A 21,290-nucleotide genomic window follows, 5' to 3' on the forward strand; every position below is an offset into this window, starting at 1 on the left:
AAATTATGTACAAAAAGTTCAATTAAAAAAAATATGTATCTTTATTTTTTTTCAATGATGATCTCGTATTTTTCGTAATCTTCAAATGGAAATTGTCACATCGGATTTGGAAAGTAAAATTTGTATAACTATGCTGGATGTTATACAAAAAAAAATATCCTTGCTATTTTATAAATCTCTGCTAATTCAGCAAAATATTTGTATAAGAGAGAGCACGAAGATAGAACTCGTAACAAGGAAGACAAAGACGCTGTCCTGTGGCGGGTGTTGTCTAAAATAGATTCAGCCTTCCTTCGGTTGATGACAGTGATGGGAGACGCACGCGCGTAACTTGAGCGGCGTATTTATTTTTATGAAACATAGATCACTTGGCCGCAGGTTGAGGGGACATATTTCGAACGCCTATGTTAACTCTAATTATAAACCTCAATGTTATTTAAGCGGATAATGCATACCCTTATAACACCTACACTTATGTCTAGACATAACCGCTGATATCAGATAGAGTCGAAATTGGTCAATAAAGGAACACGCTTTTACATTGTTTGCTATCACGCCGGGGTGACCACTTTGAACGTAGGTGCGGTAAGGCGAGGGTAAAATCATGTGTAGAGTTGCATGTTTATATAATGACTAATTATGACTCCTTATATCTGACATTAGCTGGTATGCGTGTACGTAAAAAGTAGTATTATACGCAATAATGTATTCAATTACTATATTTTGTACTGATACTTATATATGAACAATATTTTGAGTTTGTCCAAATTTTTGTAGACAAGGACTGGATTCAACTCCCTGGGGAGCTGTTTATATTAACATATTACAACAGAGATGAAGAACATTTAAGAAAAGGTAATATAGAAGTCTAGGCATCTACAGGGCTTATGACCTGTCAATGGCTGGTTTATGATATGACTTATATATGATATAGAAAATATGCTGAAAATAAATATTTTTGAATTAAAAAAAAGTTTTTTCTACGTTTTATCTTTTTCTATACCTTTTTAAAATTATAAATATGAATAGGTAAAATAATTCGATATATTTTTAATTGTTATAAAATTTGAAGTTTCCTTATCTGGGCCCAATAGTATTTCTCTTTTTTTAAAAGGTGCTGCTAATTTAAATGTCATTTATAAATTTAAGAATTGATTAATGTAAAATTAATCAATTAAGTATTATAAAACAATGTTTATGTATGTCCAAATGCTTGCAGACTAGCTGGATTTCCTCCCTAGGGAGTTAGTATAAAAATTGAAAAATTGTTTTCAGGCGTTGCCTAGTAGGTGATTTGGTTCAGCCGGATGAATCTCACCCGCATAATAAAGGTTTCAGCTCCTTAACTTCACAAAAGTCAACAGATGGAAGAGTTGAGGAAATGTGGATGTTCTAACATGGGCAGAATGGTGAATGTTACACAGTGTGTAAAGTGGCCACTTAAACCAGCGAATGACAGGTCATAAGCCCTGTCAATTCCTAGACTTCCATATTCCCTTCTCCAAAATGTTTTCCTTCTCTATTGCAATAAGTTTAAATATGTGTATTAAAAAAATCATAATCCGAATTGATGGTGCGTGGGTTTTTACGGTCACTTTTATCAATATGAATATTTTCTGGGTGATCCCGTGTAAGTTAGATTCATTACGTCATTTTGGCTACCATTGCAGGAGCCATTTTCAGGGTTTGTCTCTAATATAGCTTCCAGAACAAATCCAACTCTACCCGGAACGGATCCAACTTACACGGAATCACCCAAATAAGATTCATATTACGCATTAGTGTAGAGTTTAATGACGATTGATTATTTATATACGACGCCGACGGACTTAAATTAAACTCACCAAGGTTTTCAGCACTTTATATTACAAAATCGAATAGAAATGTGCCCACTGCCGACTGCGACACGGTACAAATTACTAGTACATGAACACATATTTTTCTGCAAAACACCTAGTTTACCAAAGAAATGTCAGGTTTCTGGGCCCCAAAATATTCAATATGTTACCCGAGCATTTCAAAACCATGACTCGGAATCAATTTAAATAAATGGTCACTGGGTTAAGGTAGAGAAATATTGGAAAATTTACTCAAAAATATTCTTATATAATATATATATTTTTTAGAGGATTAAGAAATATTTGCGTTCTTATGATTATTTCATTTCGAGGGCCATTTTTAACGAGTTGTAAATAACTCACTATTAGAAAATTGAAAACAAGTTGGGATAGAGTGGGATTCGAACTACAGACCTTTGGTCCGTGAGTCCGAGACACTAGCCACAGGACCACAACCCGATAAATGGTATAAATAAATACATCTATTTTTTTTTTTTGGGGATATCAACTGTAATACATGTAACAAAAATATAACAAATAAAATACACAGATAATAAAACCAATGACAGATATCCACAGGAATACATTAAATACACGTACAATACATACTAGTGTGTTTGTGTGAGTGTAAGTGAGTGAGAGGGTGGGTGAGTGGGTGTTATATTGGAATGAGGGTGGACATGTGTATAAATATTGCACAAGTGTCAAGTGTCGAAAATACAAATATATATAAAATATTAGGAATTAGAGATAAAATAAAATAAAATTAGATAAAATAAGACTTTATTATTGAAACTAAGTATAAGACGAAAAAGTATGCTTTAAGACGGGAATTTTAAATGTTATTTTTTTACTATCAAATGGATCAATAAGGGGAAAGTTCAAATTATATTCACGAGCAAAACGGATAAGTGGAGAGTTCAGGGCATAGTTAGTACGAACTGCTGGCACATGAAATAGAGAGCTCGACGTGTGACGGGTGCGTTAGCCGGGGACATTTAATGATAACTCCGACAAAAGAGCCGGACTATCAAGGCGTCCACTGAGTATGTCACGAAGCACCCCCATGTCTAATAGTAGACGGCGATCTTCTAAAGTAAGCGAGTGGTGCTTTTTGCAGGAAGATATATAATTAAGATCAGAATTCCTGTATCTCCAGTTAAAATTAAGATAAGAGATTGTCTTAATTAAATTAAGCGGGCGTTAGTAATGTTATTGTGTATTCTGCATAAAAATGTCTGCCTTAAAACAGGTTGTACCTAGTTAGGCAGACTAGACATGATCCAGAGAAATCTATAACCTTAGTGTGTATGTATTAAATGAAGTAATTTCTTATTTTTGTTAATAAACCATGATTATTATTATTATTATCATTACCCTGAAGATGGCTCCTGCAATGATAGCCGAAACGTCGGAACAAATTCAACCCACGCGGTATTACACAAAAAAGAAACATATTTACAACACTGACATTAAAAAGGAAAAAACTTAAGACCGTCAAAAATACTGTGCAATGGACCTTAACACAAAAAATAAATAAAGAAAGGGCTTACTCTGGCATTAGTGGGTAGGTTATTCCACAATCGAGCAGCTACAACTGTAAAAGAAGAAACAAACAAATTAGAGCTGTGAATGGGTATTAAAAGCTTTTCTTATTAAATCATCAGATATTACAATAAAAACGAATATGTTTATTTTGAGTGACGTCAGCAGGCGCTACTCAGGGCTAATTTTATTGCAATATGAATTAATTTATTTATATATACGCCCAATGGGCATTTTTAAGGACATATTTATGCATAGAAAATTATTATAAAGAAAAGTAGAAAGACACAATGGTATATTTATATAGTAGACTTTGTGGGAGTGGAAGCAGGAGAGAGGTGTTTTTAATTTAATTTGATCCAGTGATCGTTTAAAAGAAGACAACTTGTTATCAAAGAAATCAAGACTGGTATGTTTGTTGGCAGACCTAAGAATTCTGGGCACAGGGGAATGAAAACCGTAGTTAGTTCTATGGTTATCGGTATGAAAGAGTAAGTTTTGTCTGAGGTTTTAAGTTGGTATATTTAATTTTATTGAGCTCAGTAGTTCAGACGCATCAAAGAGTGAGTTGAGAATTTTAAATAGGACTAGAAGGTCGGATTTATTTCGACGGTCTTGAAGAGAATATATATTTAGGCTAGTTTCTAACTCATTATACATACGTATATTGGTATTTGGATAAACCCAACCTCCAGCCTATCTTTCTCAAAAATTGATGTTGAACTGATCCAATATTCTTGATGTGAACATCATAATAGGGAGACCAGACAACAGAAGAATACTCCAGGTGCGGGCGAACTAGGGAACAGAAGAGAGTTGTAAGTGTTTGATATTTTTGAAGTCAGTTGTGCTTCTGTTAATAAAACCAAGGAGTTTTAAGGATTTATTGATAACATGTTCAAAACGAATTGTAAAAAAAAGTTTGGTAGAATTTCAACATAAAGAGCGCCCGAGTGATTCCGAAGCATCCCGAACGGGAGACGGATTTCCGAGTGATACCGATGCATCCCGAATGGATAACCCGTCGAGTATTTCCGAATATTTTACAAGTAGGTTACCAGATAATTGTGTTAGCATGCATATTCAAAATGAGAACAAAATAAAGGAATTTTGATAAGTTGAACTGTCAAAGATTATTGTCAATCTCGTTACAATCAAAATGGTCCATTTCAACACGTGGATAAAAGCGTTGTTATTAAAACATATCTATAATTTATATGTTGACGCTAAACTAAAAGCTTTTAGAGCAACTGAAGAAAAACCCAATTTAGTTGACGGAATCAAAGACAAAATAACTGCTACTTATTTGTGTAAAAACATCGCAAATTTTTGGAAAACAACAGGCGGATGTCGGAGATTTTTCAAGTATTTTTTAAAGACATTTGTGGGTTTCATTATCGGTCTAGTACTAACCTACGCGTTTTTTTTCGTCCTTGTTTACCAGTTTCACGCTTCAGTTCATTTTGCAGCCGTGTTCTGTTTTTTCTTGGGTTCATTTCTCGGATTGGGCCTGGCCTTTAGCTCTTCCGTACGGTAAGACTATTTATTTATTGATTAAACTAACAATGATTATTGCGGGAAAGCGGACAAAATGACATACATGGGTATAATAAAATGGATATGGGTATGGGTATGGGTTTTAAGCAAATATTTTTTTCATACTTACGCACCCACACACACGCACCCTCTCCCTCATTCATTCACACACGCACATGTATCCTCTCCCTCATTCATTCACGCATACACACATTCACATACACATGAATACAAACGTCACACAAATACAATTACTAAACTTCTTTTCTTATATATTATGTGTCATTATATTTACAGTGGATTTTTTTAATTGGCTTTAGTATTGTTAAGATTTTTCTAATTATTTTGTTTATGTAATAGCTGTAAAAATCCCAAATAAAATAAAATAAATAATCATGGCATATCGTATCATATTCAAAATACGCGGGCTTTGTGGTGCCAGTCTCTATTGCATCACGTGACTTCAACGCAGCATTGCCAACCCTACCGATTTTTTGGTAGATCAACCGATTTAGGGAGCAATCTACAGATCTACCGAATCAGACTGCAATTATACCGATTGATAAAAATATATTTGTAGATGCAGGCGCCGTGGTGCAGTTGGTTAGATGGCTAACTGGCTCGATTTCCGCCAGAAGCAAAAAACCCCAAGAAATATTTTTTTCTCAATCGTTCCATATGCTCTCTTTCTCGTCTGAAGGGATTGAAAATGTTCAATGAAAATTTTTTAAATACCTAGATTATAAAAACAATAAAACGCTTTGTACTTACAGCCAATCTGCCAAACAAAATGGATTTTTTACCCTTGAAAATAGACGCACTGTATCTGAACTATGCTATTTACATAAATTATTAAATAATAAAGTAGACTCTTTTAACTTACTCTCCAAAATTAATCTTAATGTCCCCTTTCACGTGACGAAAAATAAGTTTATTTCAACAGAGAGGGAAAACATTTTTATATTCCCTTCTCAATAATGTTTTCCCTCTCTGTTGAAATAAATTTAAATATGAATAACTCCTTGGGGAGGAAATCCAGCCAGTCTGCAAGCATTTGGACATACTCAAACATTGACGAAACTTGACTCAAACATTGACGAGTATTTATTCCATCTGCCAGTCTGTAGCACTAACTATGCACAACACTCTTTCCTCTATCGTTCTTGCTCTAACTGTAATGCTTTTTTTCATCTGTTGATATATTTTACATGCCCCTTAATTTATTTAAAAATCAATTAAAACTCATTCTTTCTGGCTGCGATTCGCTCTTACTTGCTATTTAATGATGCTCACGCTTACACACACCTGAACACGTACTCTCACACAAATACACACAAACACACCCTATTGTTGTGCCACAATTTAATATGTATGAATCTTATTTAGAAACTTCGCTTGTCTGTCTTTAAACCGTATATTTTTTATGTTATTAAATAATTTTCGACTGTTTGTTTCTTAAAAATAAATAAATAAAAGTCTTCTCTTTGTGATTCCGAATCTGTAATTTAAAAAAAAAAACATCTAAAATGCTAGATTCACTTTGCGTAAAGACGGCAGATTTGTCGAATATTATTTTTTTTTAAATAAATCTATGCTTTCATTATTTCTAACCCAATCAAAGCTTGACAAGAATTTTTAATTTAATGTTGTATTACACTTTAAAGAAACAACTCTTTTTTTACATTTCAGCTGTTATACATACATAATATTACCACAATTTTGTTCTTCAAGAGGAAGGCAAGCAGTCATAGCATACATCTATATTTTGATATTAACAGGACCCACAGAAAACACCGTTTTGAACGTCTCCAAGCTTTCTAGAGGTTTGCTTTGTAATGAGGTAATTAATACTGGATCGGCTGATAATAAGTATCTAGGAGCTTATTATAGCCGAGCTGTGGTCTCGGGGTAGTATTTTTAACTCACGGAACAAAAGTCCCAGGCTCAAATCCCACTCTTCCACAACTTGATTTCCATTTTTCCAGCACAAGTTATTTACGACTTTTAGAAAATAGCCGGAAAAATTTTAACATCAGTAAATAATAAGAGTATTAAACAAGAACATAATACAAGAATATCAGAACAATATCACATACATTCCAAAACGAGACAAGGATAATCGAGACTTATAAATCAGGGACTGAAATTATACAATAAACTACCAGACAAAACTAAACAAAAGACTCAGACAAACTTTTCAAAAGAAGTAAAAAATATTATTTCGAACAGAGTATGAATGAAAAATGTATACATTATTTTTGGAAAATCAATGTAAAGGTTAATAAATAAATTTTCAAAAAAATATATTTTTTTAAAAATCATAGTTATGCTAATACGTAGATACATATTTTTCGTTTTTTTTAATTGGATTAGTTTGATAGTCTATTAACACTTTGAGTACCGGCCGAATACACATAGAATAAACTCTGTGCCCGGCCCATTTTTGTGAAATTTCATGTTTTGTGAAGGGTTCCTTAAATGTGTTATAATTATGAAAATACTAAGTTAAATCAATTCTTACTTCTCATGTTTTTTTGAAACAATTTAATAAGTCATTTTTATATTATAGTTTTCAATTCAATTCAATTTATTTATTTCAAATATAACATATACATTACAAAAATACATTCAATACGAACATATTATAAAAAAGAAAAAAAAATACACGAAAGAGACTCATGTCAAAGTAGTCGAAGAATCCTGCTCCGGAAAACCCCTTCGGATACATGGAACAGATCAATATCCAGAGCGATGTTGTTCAGCATAGCGGTAGCCCTTCCAACAGGCATAACCATAGGCAGGTTAATCCTGAATATCAGAATATGAAACAATCTATGCTGACGCTGTCTTAGGTAATTATTAGGAACATACAAACCAATGCTCATCATAATTTCAGAATTATCGATCATACCGCGCAACAATCGATAAAAATGTGTAGTCAAATACACATTCCTTCTAGTCTCTAAACTGTTGTAGCCAAGCATACCCTGGAGAAACTCGGTCGGGTAGAGCCAAGGATAATACCCGCACTCTCTCATGTAGAGATATCTCAGAAACTTCTTTTGGATTTTCTCTATCATAAGAGAGTACTTCAGTTCATATGGCCCCCAAATCATCGAGCCACTCTCGAGTCTACTTCGCACCGAGGAGTTGTAAAGAGTTCTCAGTACGCGGGTATTTTCGAAAACCCTGGCAGTGCGCAGAACAAATCCTAACATCTTCAATGCATTACCACTGATTGTCTCTATGTGTTCATGAAATGTCAGAGTGACATTGCCGACATTCGCCTTTCTGAAGAGCCACATTGCAATGTTCGCAACATATACCCACGGTGTCTCACTCCTTTTTTTGTGCTTTGTATCCCAGAACCGTGTAAACACGCGATTATAATAACCATGCGTTGTGTCCCAGTCCCGTGTTTTCACGTAGTTTACCAGCAGCAAAAAGTACTAATAAAAGCCACAAGATGTCACAAGATGTGAATAAAATGCACTCTTTTGAACAGCTGGTAAATCACGTGAAAGCACAGAACCGGGACACAACGCGTGGTTATATAATCACGTGTTTACACGGCTCCGGGATACAAAGTGTTAACAAATAATAAATGAAACCTTAAAAAACAGACTGAACTTCCTCATTGTGGTTAAATATATTTTTTTGAATTTTTTTGGCGTATTTAGTAAAATGAATGCAGAGAGTCAGTTTGCAAGACGCAACGACAATTTGGAAGTCAACTGTCTAAGATTGTCTATTTTATTATTTTCTTTCCAAGCACAAGTTACATGAAGCATATCTAAAACTGAAGCACGCTATAAAGCAACCCTTTATAGAATTGAGGCACATTTTGAATCAATTAGTTGGCGTTATAAGGGAAGAGGTAGAAACATTACTAGAACCATTGATGGAAATTGAAAAAGTGGTTTTAAAAATTGGTAAGTTAAATATTATAATTATGCGAAGGAACACGTATAAGGGTTCTCGCAAAGTTTTTCTTTTGACTTAATAACGCTCTGCCGAAATCTAGTAAGGGTTCATTTTATTTATTTATTTATTTTACATGAACGGCATAAATTGCCTTTAAATATATTAAACATAAATATGAAAAAAAAATACATATATATAAACATGGCAAAAAATAATAAAATTGCATAACTATAACAATAGTAACAAGTAGGTAAATACACATAAGCAACCAAAAATATTAACGAAATAAATACATAAATATATAAAAAAAAGGAAAAACATTTTTAAATATAAAGAAAAGTTTAAGAATAATATTGCGAGAGAAAAAAAGCAATCAGATTCGTTTTATAACTATCAGTCTAGAACCAAATATATTAATAAATATATATATTTAAAAAAATATATATATTACTATTTTATTTTATTTTTACATCTGATCATGTTTTTCATTCTTAATTTTAAATTACTCTTACAAATTTTCTTCATCTCTAATATTATATCCATTTGTAAATACTCACTACAAACTACAAAATTTTTAATATCTTTTTTTCACTTAAATTTTAATTTTTAAACAACTTTCATTAATGTTTTTCTTTTTCTTTCTCTTTTTATACTTTCATAATTAACCTTACATATAATTGCTTTATAATATGGAAACTTCACTATTAGAATTAAGTCTAATTGTGTAAAATATTAAACTTTGTAACTGTACTGTATGTTTCCTGAATAAAATAAAATAAAAAATAAAAAAATAAATAAATAAAATATCAGCCTTGTCTTCATACTAATTGCCATATCTATGGAGCCTAGAGATAGGCGAGTGCATGTGATAGTTGGTCCTAGAACTTGCAGAGCAAAAAGGAGATCTGTGGCGGGTATGTCTACCAGGTACACGGAAACACACCAACGCCAGCAAATCAGGACAGTCAATTAATGAATTGAACACTTTAAAAGGTTGTCACTAGAGTCCTTGCGGGGCACTGCAGATTGAACAAACACCTTGCCAGAATGAACCTTTCCGAAACTTCTAGATGTAGGTTCTGCTGTGCAAATGAGGAAACACCTATACGCATTATATGTGACTGTGATGCTTTGCATCATAAAAGAAGCCTCATCCTCGGGAGACCACTGGTTAAACCTGAGGATGTTAAAAAACTCGCCCCCGACCTAGTATGCTGATACTTTACTGATCTGGGCTTAAAGGGGGAGATTTAAATGTAAACTCTCGTCTTCCACACAGTAGCCAGGCTCTTTATAGACCCGGGCTTGGGAGGGCGAGTACTGTTCACAGGGACCCGTCACAATAGATCTTCACAGGCCGCAGTGACCTCAGGAGCTTGCGTAACACTGACCTCCACCTCTAAGGATAAAAATACGACGTTTAATATTAACAATCTATTAACATTCACAGCATTAACTTTCTGATTAATAAACTATGTTTTCAGTTTGTCTAAATTTTCGTACGAGGACTGGACTCAACCCTAGGAAGCTGTTAATAAAAACACATCACAACATAGATGAAGAACATTTTAGAGAAAGAAAAATAAAAGTCTAGGCACCTACTGGGCTTACGACCTGTCATTGTCTGGTTTAAGTGGCCACTTTACACACTGTGCATCATTCTGCCTATATTTGAACATTTCAGGCGTCTCTGTTGTAATATGTTAATGTTATCAGCTTCCCAGGGAGTTGAATCCAGTCCTTGTCTAAAAACTTTTGGAAACACTCAAAATATTGTTGATAAATTCAACCTGGTCCATGAGGAAGTGTAGAAATGGAAAAAATAACATTTTCAGGCGTTGCCTAGTATGAAGGTGAAATAATTAAATTTGATGAATCTCACCCGCATAAATAAAGGTTTCAGCTCTTTAACTTCACAAACATCAAGAGATGAAAGAATTGAAGGAATATAGATAGAACATCTCATGTCTCATTTCTATTAATGTTATATTTTGCAAGCATTGCAAGCATTTGGACATAATCAAACATTGTTGTATTACTACCTGGTAAAAGGAGAAGTATAAAAATTGAAAAATTGTTTTCAGGCGTTGCCTAGTAGTTGATTTGGTTCAGCCGGATGAATCTCACCCACGTGATAAAGGTTTCAGCTCTTTTACTTCACAAAAGTCAACAGATGGAAGAGTTGAGGAAATGTGGATGTTCAAATATGGGCAGAATGGTGAATGTTACACAGCGAGTAAAGTGGCCACTTAAACCAGCCATTGACAGGTCATAAGCCCTGTAGATGCCTAGACTTCCATATTACATTTTCTTAAATGTTCTTCATCTCTGTTGTAATATGTTAATTTATATTTCCATTTCCAAATCCCAATGACAGGTCATAAGCCCTGTTGATAGATGCCTAGACTTCTATTTTCCCTTCTCTCAAATGTTCTTCATCTCTGTTGTAATACGTTGACGTATATTTATGTTTTATTTCAGCTGACGCCTTTCAAATAGTCTTCCAATGGTTGTCCTCTGTCGTTAACATATGCAACAAAAGACTGGGGAGTCCTTTTGACCGCTGTACGAGGATGTTCAACGGTGCCATAGCCGATTGTAAGGCCAGCATGGGACCAGCATTCTCCACGGAGTGTAGCCAGGAATACTTGCTGAAGAATATTTGCTACTTCACCAAACCGCTCGACTTCATGTGCCAGATGATAGACGACATCGAAGTTGGTGTTGTGACGAAAATTAGGAAAGGTACGTAAATCTTATCGCAAAAGATTTTAAAATATTTAGTTAACGTTAGTTAAGCTCGTTTTTTTCATTAAAAAAATTGGCACCACAAGTAAAAAAATGGTCAAGGTTATTTGAAAGAAAAATATCTTAAATTTTGCAACCGAGAGCGAAACCATTTTTGAGAAGGAAATGTGGGAGTCTCGGCATTTACAGGACTGATAATCTGTCATTGACCAATTTACACACTGTGTAACATTCACCATTCTGCCATTGTTTGAACATTCAAATTTCCTCTACTCTTCCATCTGTTGACTTTTGTGAAGTAAAGGAGCTGAAACTTTTATCGTGTGGGTGAGATTCATGCGGCTGAACCAATTCACCTACTAGGCAACGCCTGAAAAATAATTTTTCAATCTGTTATACTTCTTCTTTTACCAGGTAGTTAATTCAGCAATGCTTTGAGTATGTCCAAATGCTTGCAGACTGGCTGGATTTTCTCCTTAGGGAGTTGTTCATATTTAAATTTGTTGTAACAGAGAGGGAAAACTTTTTTGAGAAGGGAATATGGGAGTCTACGCATTTACAGGGCTTATGACCTGTTATTTGCTGTTTAAGTGGCCACTTTACACACTGTGCAATATTCACCATTCTGACTATGTTTGATCATCCACATTTCCTTAACTCTTCTACCTATTCCCATGTTCGATGGTATCCCTCTCTGTTGCACCAAATTTAAATATGATTAACTCCCTAGGGAGAAGATCCAGCCAGTCTGCAAGCATTTGGACATACTAAAAACATTGTTGAAAAATATATTTTCTACGAGGTTGTTTGCTTTGACGTTACACATATTATTTTCATAAATTTTAGTTACAAGTATTTTTTTTATTTTTTTTTATTATTAAAAAAACATTTAATACGTATCTTCATAATCATTTTTCCCTTTTTGCACCTTATGGTGCATAAGGAACTTCATTGGTCCACCAAACGCAGCGTATCTTGATCATTTTTGTTACATGAAGGTAAGATGATCAGTCTTATACTTTAGATTCCAGTCCACGGACTATGAAATATTCTGGTGAGAAAACACCCTTTAAAATAAATATTTCATTTCTGCCATGTCGGGAATCGAGCCCGAGACCTCTTGCCCGGTAGGCAAACGCGCTGACTATTACACCACGAGGCCAACTGTATAATATGTATGTGCAAAATACATGTAATGATTTACTGCCAACCTATAAAATTGTAAGACATTCAATAATTACAAAAATCATTTTAAAAAATCACTGATACAGTTGGCCTTGTGGTGTAGTAATGTTCAGAGCGTTTGCCTACCATGCGAGAGGTCTCGGGTTCGATTCCTGACATGGTGGATATGAAATATTTATTTAAAAGGTGTTTTCCACACTAGAATATTTCATAGTCCCTGGACTGGTACCTGCAGCGTAAGACAGATCATCTTACCTTTGCGTAGAAAAAATGATCGAGATACGCTGTGATTGGTATACCAATGCAGGGCGCTATTTATGTATTTAAATTTTATTTATTTATTTACGTACATAAGTTTACTGTATATTATTTGAGACATAAGTCTCAACTCCATGGAACTAAAAGTTCTGTGTTGAGATGGGACGAGCGATTGGGACGAGCAAACAGCGAAGACAAAAACCTGTAGCAATTGCACAGAAATCTTTAATCCGAGTCATTTAAAAAAAAACATTTCGTTATCCAAGTGACTTGCTCTTCAAAGAATTCAGAGTACTGAATATTATTCAACAGTATATATTGAGAACGGTAGTGGTTACACACATAAAGAGAGACATTTACCCGAGCGTCAACCACAACCATAATACAAGATACTCTAATAGGGATCTGATACTAAGTGAAGGGGTCAACACTGTTCTGGCATCGAGACAACACTATAACGTGGGCAAAAAGGTCCATAATCTTTTGCCAGAATCGTGGAAAGACGGGAGTGTTGTCAAGTTACGGAAGGTGTTGACCTCGCTCTTTCATGACATTGGTCGTAGGGAGTCAGAAAAGTTGATGCATGCCACGGATTGGAGAACCTTACTGGATGTCAAAAATAAAATATAAAAAATAAGGAATAATTTTGATAAAATATATTTATAGATGACAACCATGAAGTTTCGCATAAATAAATTGTCTGTTTTTATGAATGTATGTATGTGTATGCGCATGTGTGTATGTACATGTGTATATATGTGTATATTTATATATACATGTGTCTATATATGTGTATGTCTGTATGTATATGAATCAAAATGTGTATCCGAATAAGTTTATATTTTGTTTGTCTGTGCTCTATATTAATTTGTTAACTATTATAATATAATAAAATGCCTAGCTTGGAACGGGGTATGTACCCTTGTTAGCTGGGCAAAGTGAACATAGAATTGTATTTTGATAAAGAGTGTGAATAAATAAATAAATAAATAAATTAGTTGACACTGACACATGAGTATATCACGACAAATATAGGATCAGAAACATCAAAAATATTTTTTTAAAAACATATGCGAGTATATGGCCTATTAAGTGTGAAAAAAGAATGATGTTTATGATTGATAAAGTGGTTTCTCTCTGGAATAGGACGTAGAATCCAATTCCGGTCTAGAAATATTAAGATCCTTTGGCTTATAATATTACTAATCATATAACTCGTTTACTGGTTTTAGAACTCCACATTTTAAGCATAAAGCTAAAACATGCTTTGTATGTCAATATCAAATTTCACGAAAGTTTCCACGTAGCGACAAACACTTCAAAATCATTTGAAGAAATATTCAAAGAGATAAGGGTCGAACTGAGGAGTAAATTTACTCTGATTAAGTGGTTTTCTGTCGGCTGCACCGTGTTATCGATGGCTTTTATATTATTACTTGTGTGCACGTGAGTATTGCATTAATATATGCGTTTTTGTGTATTTGTGTGGTCAGTAGCGGCGTTAGGGTAGGGCGCGGTTGATATAAAGGGGCGCTGCAGGCGCCCCATTTTATCCACTCGCTCATCGAGCGAGTCCAACTTACTCGTAAATTTCCTAAATTTAGCGACAAACTCGTTATAGTGGCCCACGATGAGACTATAACTACACCAAAAAAGTCATTTGAAGTTGATTTTTCTGCAGCCTTTTGGACACTACCTTTATTTCACTCCATGAAAGATTTGAAAAGTTAAATGAGTACTCAAAATCTTGGTTCAATATAAAAAAGATTCCGGAAAAACCAGACCTTCTCAAACTCTGTGGTAATTTCCAATTGAAATTAACAGTAGATTCTAAATCCGATATAGATGGTTGTATGTTGGTGATGAACTCATAAGTCTGAAATCGTTGTTGCCTGATCAGAATGTGGTTAATCCTGTCATTGTTTTGAATTTTATCAAAGATCGTAACTTACAAGAACTGTACCCAAATTTATGGATAGCGTTGCGAATATTGATCACTATACCTACCTGTAACGATTGCTAGTGGGGAAAGGAATTTTTTAAAGCTTAAACTTAGAAAAACTTATCTACGATCGACAATATCTCAATCTAGATTCACAAACCTGGCATATTTGTCAATCGAAAATGAAATTGTGGAAAACATTAACTTAATTATGTTTATAAGAGTTCATTGATAGAAAGGCTAAAAAAGTAAAATTTTATTGGTATTTTTTTTAAAAATAGTTATTTCATTATGAACCTTGCCTTTTTTCGTATGGGTCTGAAGGAGTGGAAGATAGGGGGCGCCGTAGAAATCCCGCCCAGGGCGTTGGTAGTGTTAAAACCGGCCTGTGAAACCCGTGTGTGGCAGTAAGTGTTTAGGCGTGTGTAAGCGTGAGCTTAAATGTAAAAGCAAGTGGGAGCGTATCACAGCCAGATAGGCTGAATTTATTTTTAAACAAATTAAGGGGCATGTTAAATATATCAATAGATGAAAAAAGCATTATAATTTGAGCAAAAACGATAGAGAAAAGAGTGTTGTACTTAGTCAGTGCTACAGACTGGCAGATGGAATAAAAACCTATTTCTTGTCACGTGAATGGGGACATTAAGATTAATTTTGGAGAGTAGGTAAAAAGAGTATTCTTTATTATTTGATAATTTATTTTAATAGCAAAATTCAGATATGGTCCATCTTTTTTCAAGGGTAAAAAATAGATTGGCTGTAAGTGAAAAGAGTTTTATTGTTTTTATAATCTAGGCATTTTTTAAATTTTTGTTAAACATTTTCAATCCTTTCAAGATGCAAATTTCAATATATTGCGTACAAAAGTGTTATAATGTATACGGTTATATAAAGGGTTTGGAAATTCGTAAAACGAAGCCCAGCATTTATGTGAGACGCAAACATCTAGCTACAATCAAAAATAACTCCTAAGTTTCTAATCTCGCTACACCGTGATAACTCTCTTATGAGCAAAAAACCAAACAGTTGGTTAAATATATCGTTAATAGTATCTTTATATGTTTTTTAGTGTTTTTCGATATCGCTACCTTTTTCTGACAAGGGATCGATTCGACAATTACTACATCAATTCACAATTCAGAGAAATTGACAAACAAAGGGCTAAAATGCAGCTACCCTCCGTTTTACCCCTCACGAGACGAGAAACGAACGAGTACACAAACGTAAGTTGTACCAGGGCTGGTATTCCAAACGCTCTCTTAGCCGCATTATCTCGTGTATTTGCATACAAAATACACGATAAAAACTGTTTTATCGTGCTGCGAGAGTGGTTTAGAATAGCACCCTAGCTATTTAAAAACTTGAGGGTCTAAATATGCATTTGTGTGTTAGTTTTGAATCAACGTTCGCGTATTGTCAAACCTTATTTTATTGTTGTCATTTTTTCGTATTTACTGCATTTTGTGGTTACATACCGTATTGTATGGGACTCGTCGTACATTATTCATTCGATGTGTATCAGTTAAATTTAAAAATAAAATGCTTTTTTTTTCAGAATACGGTTTTGAAATTTAACATACTTAAAAAAAAAAAAACAATTTTTATCATTTCGTCATTTGAATTTTAATACAATTTACAAGTTTTAAACAATTATTTTTTTCATACTTACGCACCCACACACACGCACCCTCTTTCTCATTCATTCACGCATACACACATTCACATACACATGAATACAAACGTCACACAAATACAATTACTAAACTTCTTTTCTTATATATTATGTGTCATTATATTTACAGTGGATTTTTTTTATTGGCTTTAGTATTGTTAAGATTTTTCTAATTATTTTGTTTATTTAATAGCTGTAAAAATCCTAAATAAAATAAAATAAATAAATAAACGATATTTACATAACATATTATTTACTATTTAGAAAAACTACAAACAGAAAATTCCGATATAATGTGTATTATACCAACATATTACTACAGAGATGAAGAACATTTAAGAGAAGGTAATATAGAAGTCTAGGCACCTACAGGGCTTACGACCTGTCAATGGCTGGTTTAAGTGGCCACATTTATCTCTCATTCAATAACAATACATTTTTATTATTTTCTCTTGTTTCTTTCTTATTTTGTTGACATTATATTTAAAATCATAATGTAAATAGATACTTTTAATTTTTAATGTTTGTTTTCTACATATAAAATATAAATATTTGATTTATATATTCTATTATGTATTTTTTTCTGTCTATTTTCTTAATACTATTTTTTATACTATATATAGCATCTAAAATCATATAATATAAAATTATATGTTGATTATTTTATTTGTGTTCAAAATTATGAGTGTGGTCTTTTATTTTCATTTTAATCTTAATTTAAACTATTTTTGGGACGAAATTTATGTTTTAATTTTTAAAAAAATATTATTTATTTTTTCAAAAATATTTACAAAATAGTCTTAAATTAAAGTCCTGCTGAGTTGCATACATACAACTCGTCAGCAGGTTCTTATAAATTACATCGATTATTTACACTTAACCTACATTAACAATCATTTTACTTGAAAAACAATTACAGATTACATTATGAAAAATTAAAAACTATCACTAATACAAAAAACTTTTTTCCAATAACGATAATTTGAGCAAACGTCGCACTCCTGTATTTAACTCAGTATTTTTAATATTGTTTGGTAACATGTTAAATATTTTAGGTATACTGTATTGCAGTGTCCTTTTGCCATATTTATTGCAGTATCTAGGAACAGCTAGCCCTTCCATACTAGTAAACCTGGTTTGATAGTGGTTGCGAATTATGTGGGTGTGCATTAGTCAATTATTGTCACAATTTCTACATTTTTTGTACCCACAACATCTGATTACTTCCCACCTTCAGTATCCTTTGATAACCCGCCACAGCAAGACCTCGTGTCGTATATATTATTTCGTTGAACGTGTGCCAGGTCAGATTGGTGATTGCCCTAGTGCTGGTGCCGCTCGAACCCAAGCAATTCCATCAAGAACGAATCAGGTTAGTGGCTTCCATTCCTGATTTATTTCATTGGTTGGAGTTGTGATTGATTGACACAGCATACAGCATAGAAGGATATTAATTTATTTATATTAAAATTAAAATACAGTTCACTATATTTTAGATGCCCTAGGGCTTCGTCCCCCGCTATTTCTCGCTCCGCATCCACGTGGAAATTTGTTTCCCATCAGATAGTAATTACCAATTACTAATATAATTTTTTTAATCACTGAACTTTTTATTAATTTTATGTTTTACTTTTTTTAGATAAATTCAATTTGGCTATTACCTAAAGAAAAGTTGCGGATAGTTCACACTTGCGTTGCACTCTTTCTGATGTCATTAAAAATTGCATGCCATTTATCAGTAGACTATAGTCTTTATTGGCTAATGGACAGAATATTCTACTACGAACTATTAAGATTGAATTTATCACGTTAAGTATTTAAAATGCTAAACTTTATTTAAGTATTAATTGTTACGTAGTTTGATAAAAGTTTTAGTTTGATAAATACACGAAATTTGTGCACATTAAAAAAAAAAAATTACAACAATGTTTTGAGTATTTCCAAATGTTTTTAAACAGTCAAAAGTCAACAGATAGAAGATTTGAATAAATGTGGAAATTTAAACATTGACAGAATGATGAATGTTACACAGGGTGTGAAGTGGCCACTAAACCGGGCAATGACGGGTCATATTGATGGTAAAATTATTGAAAGGGTTGATGAAATGAAATACTTAGGAATTATTCTTGACTCCAGATTAAATTTAACATCACACTTTGAATATATACATGAGAAAATTTCAAAAAAGATTTACTTCCTAGGAAGAATTCGAAAAAAAATAAATAAAAAGAGTGCGGAACTTATATACAAAACAATAATTGCCCCTCATTGGGACTATTGCTCTACTTTATTATATTTAGCTAACGAGGGAGACATAAACAAGTTTGAAATACTACAAAATAGAGCAATGAGAATTATACTGAAAAAAAGCAAATATAATAGTGTTGAAAAAATGAGAAAACAATTGAACTGGATAGGAATAAAGAAAAGACTATTGTATAATGTATTTGTATTTATATGTAAAGTGTTTAATAATCTCATGCCAAAGTATTTTATAAGTGAAATTATATTAAATAGAAATGTTCATATGTAAATATAGGACAAAAAATAGAAATAGGATAAGACTACCACTTAAGAAAAAAACAAAATCACAAAATAGCTTAATGTATAAAGAGTTAAAACTGTATGATGAGATGCCTGAAAGTATGAAGAATGAAAGAAAACTTACGGATTTAAAAAAAAAAAGTTATGTTTATTGTAATAATGTAGTTATGTAAGAAATATTTAATAAGTATTTGTTATAATTGTAAATATATTAGTTAATATACAATGTAATATTAACTAACTTAAGTTAATAAATAAATAAAATAAAATAAGTCCTGTAAATGCCTAGAGTTCCATATTCTCTTCTCAAAAATGTGTACCCTATCTGTTGCAACAAATTTAGATCTAAATAACTCCCTTGGGAGGAAATACAGCCTCTTTAAAAACATTTGGACGTTTGGCGGCCTCCATGGTGTAGTGGTCAAGACTGAAATTGGGCCTTCTGGCCTGTTGTGTTGCAAAAAAAATAAATTTTTAGCATCTGTGCATGCTCAAAATATCGTTGAATGAAAATATTGTTCATATGGTTATTTTTTTCACGAACCGCTTTTTTAATTTCTTAGATTTCCGAGTGGTTTAACTTTAATATTTTCTTTTTAACATTAATAACTTTTAATCCAGAGTCTTAACTGAAATTATGATTATTTTCTATCACATGATCTGCAAATTTAGAAAAAAAAAAAATATTTATTAATAAGTGTTCTTTTCCGCCGATATTAATGTTTCTTTTAATTTTTCAGATGTAGATTGAGTCGCAATCATTTCAATTTAATTGGTATAAGCCAGATTTTTTATCAAAAATATTTTGAGTTTGTCCAAATTTTTGTAGACAAAGATTGGATTCAACTACCTGAAGAGCTGTTAATATCAACAACTTACAACAGAGATAAAGAACATTTTAAGGAAAGCAATATAGAAGTCTAGGCATCCACAATAATTATGACCTTTCATTGGCTGGTTAAAGTGGCCACTTTACACACTTGTAACATTCACCATTCTGCTCATATTTGAACATCTATATTCCTTCAATTCTTTCATCTGTTGATGTTTGTGATGTCAAAGAGCTGAAGCCTTTATTAATGCGGGTGAGATTCATCTAATTGAATTATTTCACCTACATACTAGGCAACGCCTGAAATTTATATTTTTTTCAATATCTTTTCTTCTTCATAAACCAGGTTGATATATCAACAATGTTTTGAGTTTGTCCAAATTTTTGTAAACAAAGACTGGATTCAACTCCCCGGGGAGCTGGTCTATAAGGAAGCATAGAAATTGAAAAAAATATTGTTTTCAGGCGTAGCCTAGTTTGTAGGTGAAATAATTAAATTAGATGAATGTCACCCGCATAAATAAAGATTTTAGCTCTTTGACTTCACTAAAATCAACAGATGGAAGGAGTGAAGAAATATCGATGTTCAAACATAGGCAAAATGGTGAATGTTACACAGTGTGTAAAGTGGCCACTTAAACCAGCCAATGACAGGTCACAAGCCCTGTAAATGCCTAGATTTACATATTCCCTTATTTAAGGTATTTTCCATCCCTGTTGTAATTTGTTAATCTCAATTTATTTCCTTATTTTTTTTGGAAGCTTATTTTATTTGTATGGGCTCTCTTTGTATAAATTATTGTTTTGCCAATGGAATTTTAAATTTACTTTTGTTCCTGGTGTTATAAAAGTCACTTTGAATGTTTGTGTGTTTTTTTTTTGCTGTTTTTTCATGAAAAGTGTTTTTGTTTTCAGCGTCTTCTCTTGGGGGTGGAGATTTTCACGTAGCCGGTTCCGGATTTTACCTGCCAATATTTAAAAAGATCGAGCACTACATAAAATCAATGAAGTTTCCCGACAGTGTTATAGACACAAGATCCTGTCTCGTCAGGCCAAGAAAACCCAATTATGTGAACTACATACATATTTGTAAGTATTACTTTTGATTTACTCCTTCATTTCATTTCATTTATTTATTCAGATATTTAGAACATTACAGAAAAAAGACCCAATTCATTTTAAATTCATTTTAAATACAATAATAGATCACAAATTACAGTAGATTGTTATGTTATTAAAATAATATAACAAAATGTAAAAAGA

General features: G+C 32.9%; 1 protein-coding gene across 1 annotated transcript; it reads left to right on the forward strand.

Moving 5' to 3' along the window:
* The first annotated feature begins 4,551 nt into the window (after positions 1-4,551).
* On the forward strand, positions 4,552-21,133 carry LOC148271152 (uncharacterized). The gene is made up of 5 exons (XM_088241775.1): positions 4,552-4,916; positions 6,609-6,759; positions 8,692-8,851; positions 11,325-11,588; positions 20,943-21,133. The coding sequence occupies exons 3-5, from the start codon at positions 8,821-8,823 to the stop codon at positions 21,131-21,133; spliced, it is 486 nt and encodes a 161-aa protein (XP_088097901.1). The 5' UTR covers positions 4,552-4,916; positions 6,609-6,759; positions 8,692-8,820.
* Positions 21,134-21,290: the final 157 nt, after the last annotated feature.

The sequence above is a fragment of the Micrasema longulum genome, unplaced genomic scaffold (genome assembly GCF_059751315.1).
Source record: "Micrasema longulum isolate JH-2025_06_02 unplaced genomic scaffold, ASM5975131v1 h1tg003068l, whole genome shotgun sequence".
NCBI lineage: Eukaryota > Metazoa > Arthropoda > Insecta > Trichoptera > Brachycentridae > Micrasema > Micrasema longulum.

Excerpts from the sequence above, each read along its gene's own strand:
- LOC148271152 (XM_088241775.1), top strand. The coding sequence starts at position 8,821 with ATGGAAATTGAAAAAGTGGTTTTAAAAATTG. Across the intron at positions 8,852-11,324 it reads AAAAGTGGTTTTAAAAATTG|CTGACGCCTTTCAAATAGTC; the intron begins GTAAGTTAAATA and ends GTTTTATTTCAG. Across the intron at positions 11,589-20,942 it reads TGTGACGAAAATTAGGAAAG|CGTCTTCTCTTGGGGGTGGA; the intron begins GTACGTAAATCT and ends TTTTGTTTTCAG.